Here is a 13,446-nt window from a genome sequence, read left to right as displayed (position 1 = left end):
CCCTGCACAGCAAGGCTGGTTGTAGGAGACAGATGGCTAGATCTGGTTTCTGGTTTCTTTTTTACCTTCTCCCCATGCCCCTAGTGACCTGTAACCCTAGCTCTGCCCCTGTGCAGACAAGAGGGAGGCACCCGACAGCTGCCTTCCTCACTGGTTTTAAGTGGAACCTGGAAGCTTGATGGCACGGGGCGATGGTTTTGCACCTGCAGTGCACGGCGCCCCCGCCAAGCCTGACTGCTCGTGCAGCCAGGACCTGCCTGTGGGCTGCAGTGCAAGGCTGTGCTCTCTCTGCAGGAGGACCTGCAGCTGGCGCTGAAGGAGGGGAAGAGCATCCTGGAGAGCCTCAGGGAGCCGCTGGCCGAGAGCACGGCCCTCAGTGTGAACCAGGATCAGTTGGACAACCAGGCCACTGTGCAGAGGTGAGGCTGGCACCTTCCTGCCTTATCTCACTCTGGCCAAGGCAGGAGGACGCTACAGACACATGATCTTTGTGAAAATTTGAGGCCATTAGCCATGGAAATTGCAACAAGCCTCCCACCTGGGCTTGATGTCTGGGCACGGAGTGGCCCCTGGCGCCCTCCTGCTGAGGAGTAGACACCAGAGCAAACCGTTTCTCAAGCTGAGGGAGACCACTGGCTGAGCAGAGGTGAACGAGCACCTTAGACTTCTGTTGCTCCACGTGTTCTTGTAGATAGGAAAGCCACCCGGGAATCTGTCCGCTCCAGCCTCGGGTTTTCGAGCGTGCATTTTACAATCATTGTAAAAGATTGAATTTGTGTGAGTCTCCTTTGGGTCTCCATCCTTATATAGAGTGCAGGACAATATGCACTCTACATGCACATTGTGAACGTCAGCTAATGTCCCATGGTGCTTTGGGATGTCCAGAGCTCTGACTGCCTCCTGCAGTCTTATCCTTGTCACTCTGCAGCCTGGGTGGGTGCCTGCCCTACCTCCCTCATGAGGGGACAGTTTTGGAGCACCTGGACAGAGCCTTGCCCAGTGATGTGGTGGTGGGCCACCAAGCCTGCTCCCATGGCTGATTTGCTTGGCTCTTATGTGGTCTTCTCCCAATTGGCTATACACAGAGCAGGCATGCTGGGCTGGGGACGTAGGGGATCTACCCAGTTAAGTGGCTCCCACCTAGGTGGGGTCCCCAGATACATGAGGAGGAGATCCACACAGCTCATCAACTCCCTCAAGACTCAGTTTCCTCATCTGTCAGTGTAGCCAGCCTAAGTGTGGCTTGCAGGGGTGGCGAGAGAACAGGAGAGGTGTGTGCGAGGCCTGGTAAGCGAATGCCAGCTCCTGCCCCCACCACTCATCAGGTGCAGACATCTGCTCCACCCTGAGTTGTAAACAATGAGCCTGGACCTTGACCTTCCTGTCCTTTCAAAAAGTATCAGAGGGATTCCATTCTGTGATGGCTCACTCCTCTTTCCCAGGCTCCTGGCCCAGCTGAATGAAACCGAGGCCGCCTTTGATGAGTTCTGGGCAAAGCATCAGCAAAAGCTGGAACAGTGCCTACAGCTGCGACACTTCGAGCAGGGTTTCCGGCAGGTGAGTGGCGAGCAGAGAGTGGGCCTGTGGGGTGCTGGGTGCAGGAGGCCAGAGCCAGGGGGCTGACCTCTGCACTTGTGCACAACACAGCACTCTGGAGCGGCAGCAAGAAGGAGATGGTTTGTAGCTTATTTCTGTGGGGAGCTGCAGAAATAAGCAATTTAAGGAACAATCCAGACAGATCCCTGTGCCCCCCACCCAGTTGCCCCAGTAGCAACAAACCACAGCTCAGCACAGCATCTGACATCAGTGCAATGGACGCAGGACATCGTCCCACCAGGACCCTGCTGCTGCCTTTGCAGCCACCCCCTCCCCTCCCACCCGCTCAGCCCTGGAGACCACCGATCTGTTCGTTGCTACGCCGTGCCATTGCGAGAACCCTGTTCACGGGACCACCCGCGCGTGACCCCGGAATTGGCTCTTTCGCTGGCGTAATTCTTTGGAGGTTCACGCAGGCGGTGGTGGGTATCCTTCTTGTGCGGATGGATCCACCCTACTCGTCCAGCCACGGAAGGACATTGGGATCTTTCTGTTTTTTTGCTGTCCTGGATGGAGCTGCCATTAACATCCAGCTCATGTGTCCATGTGGACATAAACTTCAGGTCTCTGAGGCACGAGTTCAGAGTACAGTGGCCAGGCAGATGAGAGTCACATCTTTAGATTTTTTTTTTTTTTTGCAGTACTGGGGCTTGAACTCAGGGCCCTTTTTTGTTTTTTGTTTTTTTTTTCATTTTTCTTTTATTATTCCTATGTGCATACAAGGCTTGGTTTATTTCTCCCCCCTGCCCCCACCCCCTCCCTTACCACCCACTCCACCCCCTCCCGCTCCCCCCCTCAATACCCAGCAGAAACTATTTTGCCCTTATCTCTAATTTTGTTGTAGAGAGAGTATAAGCAATAATAGGAAGGAACAAGGGGTTTTTGCTGGTTGAGATAAAGATAGCTATACAGGGCATTGACTCACATTGATTTCAGGGCCCTTTTTTGTGATGGGTTTTTTTGAGACAGGGTCTCATGAACTATTTGCCCAGGCTGGCTTTGAACCATGATCCTCCTGAGTAGCTAGGATTACAGGCGTGAGCCACTGACACCTGGCACATGTTTAGATTTTAAGAAACTGACAAACCAGCCAGGCATGGAGGCACACACCTGTAATCTTAGCTACTTGGGAAGTGGAGGTAGGAGGATCTTGAGTTTGAGGCCAGCCCAGACAAAGGTATCCACATCTTATCTCAAAAATAAAATAAAACCAAAAGCGTTCCTGTGCCTTTCCATATAAACTTTAAAACAAGTTTATCTTGTCTACAAAAAAGTTGTGCTTGGAAAAGTTTGCTTCCTGGGCAAAACCTTTATTTTGGGGAAAAACAGTATACCAGTTTCATCAGCATCGCACAGGGGCCAGCACACAAACCCCATATGGCTTGTTCAGTGTACATTTAAGCATTCAATCTGTTAATAAGCGGGAGTGGCACTGCATTTGTAATTGTAGTGTTTACACATACATTGCTACACAGAGAAACACAGTAGCCTTTTCGACACTTGCCTCCTCTCCCATGACCCTATTGAACATACTTGTTTTAGTTTTTTTGTAGAGTCCTCGGGACTTCCTACAAGTGGTCATTTCTTCCTTTTTGCCTGTCTGCCTTTTCTTTATTTCTTTATCTCCCCTTTACTACTCTGGCTGGTGAGAGTGATGTCCTCGTTTTGCTCCCCTTATGTAGGTTTCTCTAGGTGCTTTTTTGTGTTTTAACTAAGTGAAGAGAGTTCTCCTTTGGTTTGTTTCTCTGAGAGATTTTTAAATCATGAATGGATGTTTAGTTTTACCAAATGCTTTTTCTGCATTGATTGAGCTATGTGATTTTTCTATTTTGATTTGTTGATAAAGCAAATTATATTGACCAATTTTCACATTCTGAATCAGTCTTGAGTCTCTGAAGTAAAACACACCTACTCATGGTATGTAATTATTTTTATCGTTGAGCTGTATTTGATGATGTTTTGCTAACAGTTCTCCATCCACAGTCATCCTTACCTGGCTCTGTTATCAGGGTGGTACTTCACTTCATGAAGTGAGCTGGGAGTGCTCCCTGCTCTCCTGTTTTCTGGAAGAGGCCACATAAGTTGGTGCAAATTCTTTAAATGTTTGGTGCAATATTCAGGAAAGCCATCTAGATGTGCGGACTTCTGTGGGGGCTTTAAAAACCACGCATTCAGCATCCTTGATGGTTGTAGGGCTGCTGGAATGACTGTTTCATGCTGAGCAAGATGTGGCAGTGTTTTCAAGAACTGTCCCCTTGGCTGGGAGCTGGTGGCTCACACCTATAATCCTAACTACTCAGGAGGCAGAGATCAGGAGGATTGCAGTTTGAGGCCAGCCCAGGCAAAGAGTTTGCAAGACCCTATCTTGAAAAAAACCAACACAGAACAGGGCTGGTGGAGTGGCTCAAGTGGTAGAGCACCTGCCTAGTAAGAGTAAGACTCTTGAGTTGTAAGGAAGGATGGAAGGGAGGGAGGAAGGACGGAAGGAAGGAAGGAAGGAAGGAAGGAAGGAAGGAAGGAAGGAAGGAAGGAAGGAAGGAAGAAGGAAGGAAGGAAGGGAGGCAAGAAGGAAGGGAGGAAGAAAGGATGGATGGAAGGGAGGGAGGGAGGACAGTGGAAGGAAGAAGGACTGGAAGGAAGGGAAGAAGGAAGGGAGAGAGGGTGATTCGTGTGTGCAGAATCACTTTTGGTGTTGTTTAGCTCTTCTTCGCACCTGCAGTGGTGATATCCCAGGTTCATTGCTGGTGTTTGTAGTCTGTTCTTCTTTTCTGTCTCTGTCAGTCTGTCCTCTCCTTTGTCAGTGAGCCCAGAGATTTGTCACTGTTCATTCCAGAGAAATGGATCTTTGTTTCATTGGTTTCCTCTGTCATTCTCTGTTTTCAGTTTGACTGGTTTCCAGTCTTACCTTTAATATTTATTTTTCTGATTGTTTGGATTTATTTGGGCTTCTTTTTCTGGGTCTCGAAGTGGGAGCTGGTGTTTGGTTTTCTTTTCTAATGTACGTATTTAACAGGAATGCTGTACATGCCCCTCACACTCCATCAGCTGTGTCCCACAAATACTGATATATTGTATTCTTCATTTTCATTTAATTCAGCCTCTTAAAGTTTTCACATGTCCTCTTTGATGCTTGATCTTTCAGACTGTTGCTCATTGTTGGGACATTTTTCCTGTTACCTTTCTGTTCGTGATTTATGTTCTTGATTTTCACTGTGATTGGAGAACATGCTCCATTCCCACATTTCACCTCCAAATCTGTGGGGTGTGTCTGGTGGCCCACGACGTGTCCTGTCTTGGAGAGTGCTCCTCGAGACCTGGGAAGCAAGGTGTGCTCTGCACTCGTGGGTGGCGCGTTCTGTAATTGTCCATCAGATCCCGCCAGCTGCTGGCACAGTGCTCCTGCATCTTGACTGACTTTCCCTCTAATTGGTCCACGACTGCCCAGAGCATCCTTGAAGCCTCGAGCTGTAACTGGATGTCTCTCCTTTTTACCATAGTAGGTTTTGCTCCCATATTTCTCAGCTCTGTTGTTGGGTGCACACACAGTTAGGATTGCGGTCTTATTGTGTATGACGTCCCCTTCTGTCTCTGTAATTTTCTGGGTTCTGAATCAGTCTCCCTAGCTCACACAGTTTTCCCTGCATTCCCGATTGAGTCCGTGTGATATGTTCCCATCCTCCCTCCTGTGCTGGTGTTTGGAGTGAGTTTCTTGTAGACACACATAGTTGGGTCATGGTTTAAAATCCATCCCTTTAGCTGGTATAGTGGGCTGCTTACATTTAATGTAATTACTGATTTGTTAGGGCCGAAATCTGCTGTTTTAGTTTGTGTTTTCTGTTTGTCATCCTTTTCCTTTATCTGTTTTGTTTTTCCTGCCTTCCTGTGGTTACATGAACATCTTCTAGGATCTCATTTGTAGTGTTTTGGGGATTTATCACATTGTGTGACTCTGTAAGTGGTTGCTCCATGTGTTGTATTGGAGTGTGGCAAGGTATCACATTTGCGTATATAGAATGTGTGCATGGAGAGGAAGGGGGGTCCTGCACGCTTCACTTACCCTCCCCCATCACAATAACCTTTCCTTGAATTTTGCCTCTGTATACATTTAGAGCTGCATTCGTGTTACACGTTTGCTTCCGCCATCAAGCACAGTTGAGAGAACTGGGGAGCAGGGAGGCGTGTGCCCTCGCCATATCTCCAGCCCCGCCCTTTCTTCTGCCCTGACACTGCAGGACAGGCCAGTTCTTCTGCCTCTTCCTTTCCCCCTGTTCGGAGCACGTCCTGTGGTCGTTCTTTTAAGGCGCACAGAGCTTGTATCTGTTAGAGGGCCCGGGCCCTCCCAATGGCTCTGTGTTTAATTAATAACAATGCAGACTGCTACTTGAAATGGTTAGCCCTGTGCTCAGATGTCTGCCTGTGGCTGCAAATCCTCCATGCCAGCTCTGCCTGCATCTCAGGACAGACAGAATCAGGACAGACAGAAACAGGGGATGGAGGTCCTGCATTTTCATGTTTCCCCTCTGTTTCCTGCTGACCTGTGAGTGTTGCCAGCTGCCCTGTGCAAGGTCCTTGCCCTGTCTTCCTGGCAAATGTCATGTTCAGAATCCCACCCATTTGTACTGGGAGGATCAGCCGACCTCAGACCAATAAGAACAAGTTTCAGGGATATCCTTAAAACCATTTCCTGAGGCCTACTGAATGCAGGACTGGTGCAGGCACTGGGAAGGCAGATTCCAGCCCCAAGCTTTCATTCCTATGGAGAGGTTGGAGGGCAGACCCCAAGACACCTTAGACAGGGTGACTTCCAGACAAAGGGTCAGGAATGAAATGGGGCACAGCTACAGGATGGAGCAGCTGAGATGGTTCCCAAGGCGGGTTCCCAGGGACCCTGGCTGAGAGGCCTTGCATTAACTGTAACTGAGGGGCCATGGGGAAGGTGCAGGGAAATGGTGTCCTGCATTGTTTGCGCCTCCCTCAGTGGACCCACCAACTGAGTCCAGCCCCCCAGCTTCAGTGGGCAGCCATCTGAGCTGTGACCCAGGCTCATTCTTAGGATGACTTCTAGGACAAGAATTGAAAACTTTTGTGTGGAAAAAAAAAAACAAAAAAAACTTTTGTGTGTAAAGGGACAAGCTGGCACAGAATTAAGAATAGTTACACGAAAGCTCGTCCTCCTGCCACAGCCTTGAGACATTAGGGTTCAGTGCTGAGCTGGAGGACGGGAGCCCCCCTGCCACCCAAACTGGAGGGAATGGGCCAATGCCTGCTGAACCCCCTGTGTCTCTCTGGCTGTCCAGTGTCACGTGTTCAGCTGTGGCACAGAGAAGCACGGGCCTCCACTGGTGAGGCTGTGGGCAGGCCTGAGTGGCTTTGTCCCCTGCCTCCCCTGGGCTCCTCATGACCTCACTGCTGTCTGCACTGGGTGTGGGTGTTCTGAAATGGCCCTCCTCTGTTCCAGGTCAAAGCCTCCTTGGACACAGTGTCCCAGAAGATGGTCGCCTTCACCGACATCGGCAACAGCCTGGCACACGTGCAGCACCTGCTGAAGGACCTGGCCAGCTTCGAGACCAAGTCCAGTGTGAGAGTGGGATGCAAGCAGAGGGGGGCAGTGGTCACAGTGTCACCTGGCAGCTCAGAGGGCACAGGACCCAGGCTGTCAACCATCAGAGTAGAAGTTCCTGTGCCCCCAAGGGACATCACAGGCAGGGCACAGGGACCCCATGGTGCCCACCTCTGCCTTGGGCACAGGCTCTGCCGTCTGCAGCCCCTTTGTCACAAACCATGAACTAGCTATTGATTTCCCTCTGGGCCAGGTCACCCAGCACTATCCCAAGCACCAGAATGGCTTCCAGGATCAGGTGGTACTCAGTCAGCTGTAGCAGTGAACGAGAGCGATGCCATCCCCGTCTCTGGGATGTCCTATAGGATTAGGTTTCCCCTTTGCCTCCAACAGAAACAAGCCTGAGCTGACTTTCTGGGTGGTGACGGTATCTCGCAGGTGGCTGTGGACAGGGCCCGAGCCCTGTCCCTGGAGGGCCAGCAGCTCATCGAAAGCAAGCACTACGCTGTGGACTCCATTCACCCTAAGTGCGAGGAGCTCCAGCACCTCTGCGACCACTTTGTGGCAGAGCTCAGCAAGAGGAGAGGGCTGCTCGGCAAGTCCCTGGAGCTGCACAGCCTCCTGGAGACGGTAGGAGGCCCCGCCCTGTCCCACACATCTTCCTGTCCTCCACACCAACAGGAGGGTCCCACGTCCTGGTCCAGCCGACCTCGTCACTGGGCTGATCGGAGTCAGTGATCAAAATACCAGTGTACTCCTCCTCCTTGTTGACCTAGAGTGTCAGACCCCAATGGCACTGTTCCCTAGGACTCGCTTGCCCCAGTAATGATTTCTTTAGGAGGACCAATAACTCAGTTTCCCTGTCAGTTTGGGACCTATGCCTTCCTCTCACGTGGTGTGAGTCCAGCCTGGGCAGTCTGCTTGGCTCTGCAGTGCTGCAGCCCCTCAGGCCTCCTTTGGCCTTAGAGGCTGAGCGCCTTGGATGTTCTGAGGATGTATCAGCTGGCAGATGACATGCGAGAAGCAAGTGGAACGCGGCAGGTCGAGTGCACACAGATGGCAAGCTGTAGCTCCTGATGGCGGCATTTTCTTTGCAGTCCATGAAGTGGTGCGATGAGGGTATCTTCCTGCTGGCCTCGCAGCCCGTGGACAAATGCCAGTCCCAGGACGGTGCTGAAGCAGCCCTCCAGGAGATTGAGAAGTTTCTGGAGACTGGTGCAGAAAATAAGATCCAGGAGCTCAATAAAATTTACAAGGAATATGAATCCATCCTCACCCAGGACCTCATGGTAATGCTCGCTCAGCTCATCTGCAGCCCCCGTGACCTGAGTGGTGGGCAGCTGCTTAGCAAACGTTGGAAAGATGGTTTAAGGGATTGCACGTAGATGGGGGGTGTGGGAGATGAGGCAGAGGCGGGAGGGCGCTGGGCTCAGACTTCCCTTCAGTGTAGAAATGATTCCCACGCCACCTGTGCAAGTATCACCCACTTCCCTCTTGACTCTGCCTGTGATGGGTGTGTTCTTTATAAGGCAGCATTCATTGGAACCTGGCAACACGAAGAAATTTATGCCACCTTCCATGGCTGACCTTTCCAAGCTGTGGAGACGGTTCCCAGTCCTCCCCAGGCTTCAGACTGCCCCCATCCATAGAGAGCCGAGCTGCGTGCAGCACAGCTGGACGGAGGCTGTCCTGTGAACATTCAGAAAGGGAAGCTGTGCACGCCGAGGCACACTGTGTGCGACAGGATGTTTTTCATGACTGACACCAGTATTTATAAGATGTGCTCTGTCATTTCAGGAACATGTGCAAAAGGTCTTTCAGAAGCAAGAGAGCATGCAGGAGATGTTTCACCGCAGGCAGGCCAGCCTGAAGAAGCTGGCGGCCAAGCAGACACGGCCTGTGCAGCCGGTGGCCCCCAGGCCAGAGGCGCTCACAAAGTCGCCGTGCCCCTCCCCAGGTAAGGACAACCATCTCATCCCTGGAAGCCCGGAGTCCCTGCTGAGGGCCTCTCGACCTTGGTTCACCCAAAGAAGCCACATGTGCGTGAAGTGTCCTTCAGTGGGCCTCCTACCCTTCCTACCTCCATCCCTGGTCCAGGGTTGGTAGACTGTGGCCTAGGGCTCCTTCCAGCCTTTTCCCATTTTTTTTTAAATGAAGTTTTACAGCGATGCAGTCACACCCACTCCGTTGCACATCACCATTTGTGGCTGCTTTTGTGCTGCAGGGACAGCAGAGTCAGGTCATTTCAGCTGAGTCCATGTGGCCACAAAACTGGAAAAAACTGACCATGAGGAAAACTCCTGTGGCCATCTCTCTGGCCTGTCTCCCCACCATCATGCCAAAATAGTCCCTTGCTCAGCTTTGACTTCTGACCAAGCCCTCTGGCCATCCCTAGTGCTGTGTCCCAGACCCTACAAGCTCAGGAGGGTGCCCATGGCCACTGACCCTCCTGGCCCTGCTCCCAAACCAACCCTTCCCCAAGGCCAAGGAAGAGGAAGCTCCATTTCTCAGACGTCCCTGCCCCTCCCTGCACCAGAAGCATTTTTTTCCCATCCTGGCTGGACTTTCTCACAGGAAAGCCAGGCCAGTGGGCTTGAGCATCTGCTGCTGGCCTCAGGGCTTTGGCAAATGTCAGCCTCAGAGGCCTGAGGGCCTGGAGAGCCAGGCTCTGCCTTCCTGCGTGTTAGGGGAGGGGAAGTTACTTTCGGGCCTTTTGGAGACCTCCCAGGTCCTGTTGTGAGCTCCTCCCTCCCTCTTACCTCTTATCTGTCAGCCCAAACTGTGTCCCCACCTAGGGTCTGTGGACGCCCCGGTCAACGGTCCCTGGGATAGTTCCACATCCCTTCCGCTCCCTTGGTTCTGTTCTTTTGTCTCCTCTCTGGACCCTCTACTTCTTTCCTCTGACCGTGTTCCCCTTCCCAGGCAGAGCTCATGCCATACTCCCCGCTTTTTCCAAACCAGGTGGCTGGAGAGGATCCGAGAACTCTGGCTCTGAGGGCAGTGCACTCCGGAGGGGGCCCTACAGGAGAGCCAAGGTGAGGCCACACGCTGTGCTGATCCCACATGGCCCCATCCTGGGTGTAATGCCACAGATTCTTGGTGAAGTGTCTTGGCCTTCTCTCTGGTCCCTCCATGACGCTGCATGTAGCCCACCTCTGTGGGTCTGCTGGCCTCCGGGGTGCCCATCCTCCCTCCTCAGACTTGCCCAGATGGGGAATGGGGCTGGGGCTTGCTGTGACAATCTGAACTTGAGTCTGCTCCTTCCCGTTTTCACGGCTGACATTCTGTTCTCCCCTCAGAGTGAAATGAGTGAGAACCGACAGGGCCGGGCCAGCTCCACGGGGGACGAGGAAGAGAGCCTGGCCATCCTGCGCAGGTGGGTGGCTGCCCCTCCAGCCATGCCACACTCAACTCCACTCATCTTCTGGTCCCCACAGCACCGAGCACACAGACACCCAGGAACACCTGGGTTCGATTTTGGAGGGAAGGGTGGGGTGGAGCCATAGGAAAGAGTCATCTCCAGATACACACGAAACTCACTGCCACCAACAGGACCCCATCAAAGTGAGAGGCCAGTGTGTCCACTGCAGCAGCTGCTGGCCCATCAGGGCTGTGGACAAGTGCAGTGTGGCCAGCGAGGCTCAGCAGCTGAGTGTCACTGAAACAGCCAGATGTGGCCAGTGCACTGTAGGGGCAGCATGACTGTCAGGCCCGTCTTGTCATGCCCTCCTGGGAACCCCAGATCCTCAGATTCAGGGCACATTGCAAAAACCGGAAATCAGTTCTCTTTCTTGACCTCTCTCACCTTTAAGAAAGGAATGCCTCAGACTGGAGGTGTGGCTCAAGCAGTAGAGTGCCTGCTTTGTAAGCACAAAGCCCTCACTTCAAACCCCAGTCCCTCAAAAAAAAAAAAAAAATGGAGAGAAAGAGGAAGGAGGGGAGGGGAAGGGTGGAGAGAAGTGGAGAGGAAGGAAAAAAGGTCTCATTGATCCAGGCTAGGCAATGTAAACACAGGAGGTTAAAATTGGAGAGAAGCCAGAACACTAGGGGCCGGGTGGGGGTGGGGGGAATGCATGCTCACATCATCAAGGACCTGGGGTCACAGCAGCCCAGACTGTGCACCCAGCGCCCTATCGCTGTTCTGCAGATGCTCTGACGCATCTGCGAGTAAATGCGTGGGCCATGCCAGGATGAAGAAGAGCCTCCTAGAAGCCTGCGAACAAGCAGGTGCACACAGGCAGCTCCTTCCAGGTGTCCCTAGCAAATAGTGTCACTCTGGACAGACTTTGATCTGTCAAGCAAATTCTGGAATTATAATGGCCCAGCTTGGAGGTGAACACAGATCCTGTCACTTCTGGCTTCTGATGGAAGCTGACAGAGAAGGGAGGATGGTGGGGAAGCTTCCACACAAAGCAGCAGGCACAGGGTCCTGAGACTCACAGGGGTGGCCTTCCTCACACCTGTGCAGGTCATAGCTGAGAAGCAGAACCCGGTCCCCTGCCCACTTATATACAGGCAGGGCCCAGACACTTGATCTTCATGGTTAGAATTGACTGTGCAAGTCTCAACCCGGGAGGTCTGTTGGCTCAAGAATTTGTGAATTTAAGTAGGCATTAATGGGCCATAAACAAGTGGCCCTTGTCAACAAAAAAGGTCTGAATGGCTGATTTGTAAGCCGGGGACTCCACAACTGATGGCACATAGTGAGTCTTCAGATGGTCTGTGCACCTGTCCTGTGCAGAAAGGGAGGAGGCTGTGTAGCTGAAGGGCTGGGAGGCCAAAGCTAAGCTGCAGAGCCACACTGGCCCTAGACTGGCCCTAGGAGGGGCCCAGGAGGCCATGGGGTGGTGTTGGGGAGCAGTGGGTGTTCCTAAAGTGGTTGGCTGAGGAGGTCAGCTTGCCAGTGTGTGCAAGGATAGGGAAAATTTTGTGCAGATGGGGCCCAAAAACCCAGTAGGTGTGTCAGACGATGGCAAGAGAGGTGGTGCAGCTGCATCAGAGGATGTGAGACAGAGTAGGTGGAGAAGGGGAGAAGGAGGCCAGGGGAGGTCCACACCTTGGGCTCAGCCTCCCCTCTAAGCCCTCATGCTGTGCAAGTCCTTCTCTTCTAGAGCTGCATTTCTTTGTCCACAAATAAGCCTGGGAACCCAGGGTTCCTGCCACTTCTCCCAGCTTTAACCTGTGGTTGCTCTCCATGCCCACCCACAGGCACGTGATGAATGAGCTCCTGGATACAGAGCGGGCCTACGTGGAGGAGCTGCTCTGCGTCCTGGAGGTGAGGCTGGACAGGGGAGGGAGCAGCACACTGGCCTCATTCTGGCTGCAGTTTAAAATTGCTGCCTAGAAATGATGGTTTCTGGCCATGAAAAAGCATGTGCAGTGTTCACAGCTGCTTAACCTGGCAACAGCCCAAGCTGAAACAGCCCAGGTGGAGGGTGGGGCCGAGGCAGGTAGATCTGGACAGGGGGTTGTGAGAGAGTGCTAATGCATGCAGCAAACACGTGACCCCCTCCCCAACACAGTGACAGTGAAAGAGATCAAAGGAAAGTGTAACAGCTTTCATGTATGAAAGATCCAGGCAAAGCAGGTCTAGTGAGAGGACGGGGTGCCTTTGTGGAGAATGCCAGGTGCTCCAAACAATGAATGAGCTGGGCGCTGCTGGCTGCAGTCACACAATGAATTTATGCAGGTGCACAATAACCCGTGCCCTTTGTGTAAGTTACACCCTAACAGAAAGCCTAGGAAAAGCCTAGGTGCTGGTGGTTCACTCCTATAATCCCAACTACTTGGGAGGCTGATATTGAGAGGATCATGGTTAAAGACCAGCCTGGACAAAAAGTTCACAAGACCCCATCTCAACCAATAGCTGGGCGCAGTGGCACACAGCTGTCATCCCAAGCTATGGGGGAGGCTGAAGTGGTAGGAATGGGGCATAAAAATAGGAGAATTGCAGTTCAGTACAGCCTGTGCAAAAAGTGAGACCCCATCTCCAAAATAACCGGAATAAAAAAGGCTGGGGATGTGGTTCAAGCTTTAGTGCCCAGAGTTCAAACTCCAGTACTGCCAAAAAAAAGAAGGAAGAAAAGGAGGGAGAGAAAGAAGGGAGGAAGGAAGGAAGGGAGGAGGAAAGGAAGGGAAGAAGGAAGGGAGGAAGGAGGGGAGGAAGGAAGGAAAGAAGGAGGAAAGGAAGGAAGGAAGGGAGGAAGGAAGGGAAGAAGGAAGGAAGGGAGGAGGAAAGGAAGGGAAGAAGGAGGAAGGGAGGAAGGAGGAAGGAAGGAAGGAAGGAAGGA

The 13,446-nt window shown here is 52.3% G+C and overlaps 1 protein-coding gene across 10 annotated transcripts in view; it reads left to right on the top strand.

Annotated features, from left to right (window-relative positions):
* Mcf2l (MCF.2 cell line derived transforming sequence like) overlaps positions 1-13,446 on the top strand; it is a 166,470-nt gene that overhangs the window by 134,901 nt on the left and 18,123 nt on the right. For all 10 annotated transcript variants that reach the window (XM_074042953.1, XM_074042949.1, XM_020163788.2 and 7 more), the window contains 9 exons: positions 295-419; positions 1,443-1,557; positions 7,055-7,174; positions 7,595-7,786; positions 8,254-8,445; positions 8,954-9,113; positions 10,118-10,191; positions 10,456-10,532; positions 12,365-12,431. In XM_074042953.1, the coding sequence (XP_073899054.1) occupies positions 295-419; positions 1,443-1,557; positions 7,055-7,174; positions 7,595-7,786; positions 8,254-8,445; positions 8,954-9,113; positions 10,118-10,191; positions 10,456-10,532; positions 12,365-12,431 (1,122 nt within the window). The remainder of the gene's footprint in view (positions 1-294; positions 420-1,442; positions 1,558-7,054; positions 7,175-7,594; positions 7,787-8,253; positions 8,446-8,953; positions 9,114-10,117; positions 10,192-10,455; positions 10,533-12,364; positions 12,432-13,446) is intronic.

Source organism: Castor canadensis, chromosome 10 (genome assembly GCF_047511655.1).
Source record: "Castor canadensis chromosome 10, mCasCan1.hap1v2, whole genome shotgun sequence".
Lineage (NCBI taxonomy): Eukaryota > Metazoa > Chordata > Mammalia > Rodentia > Castoridae > Castor > Castor canadensis.
The sequence above is the reverse complement of the archived record's forward strand: the minus strand, read 5'-3'. Positions and strand labels throughout refer to the sequence as shown.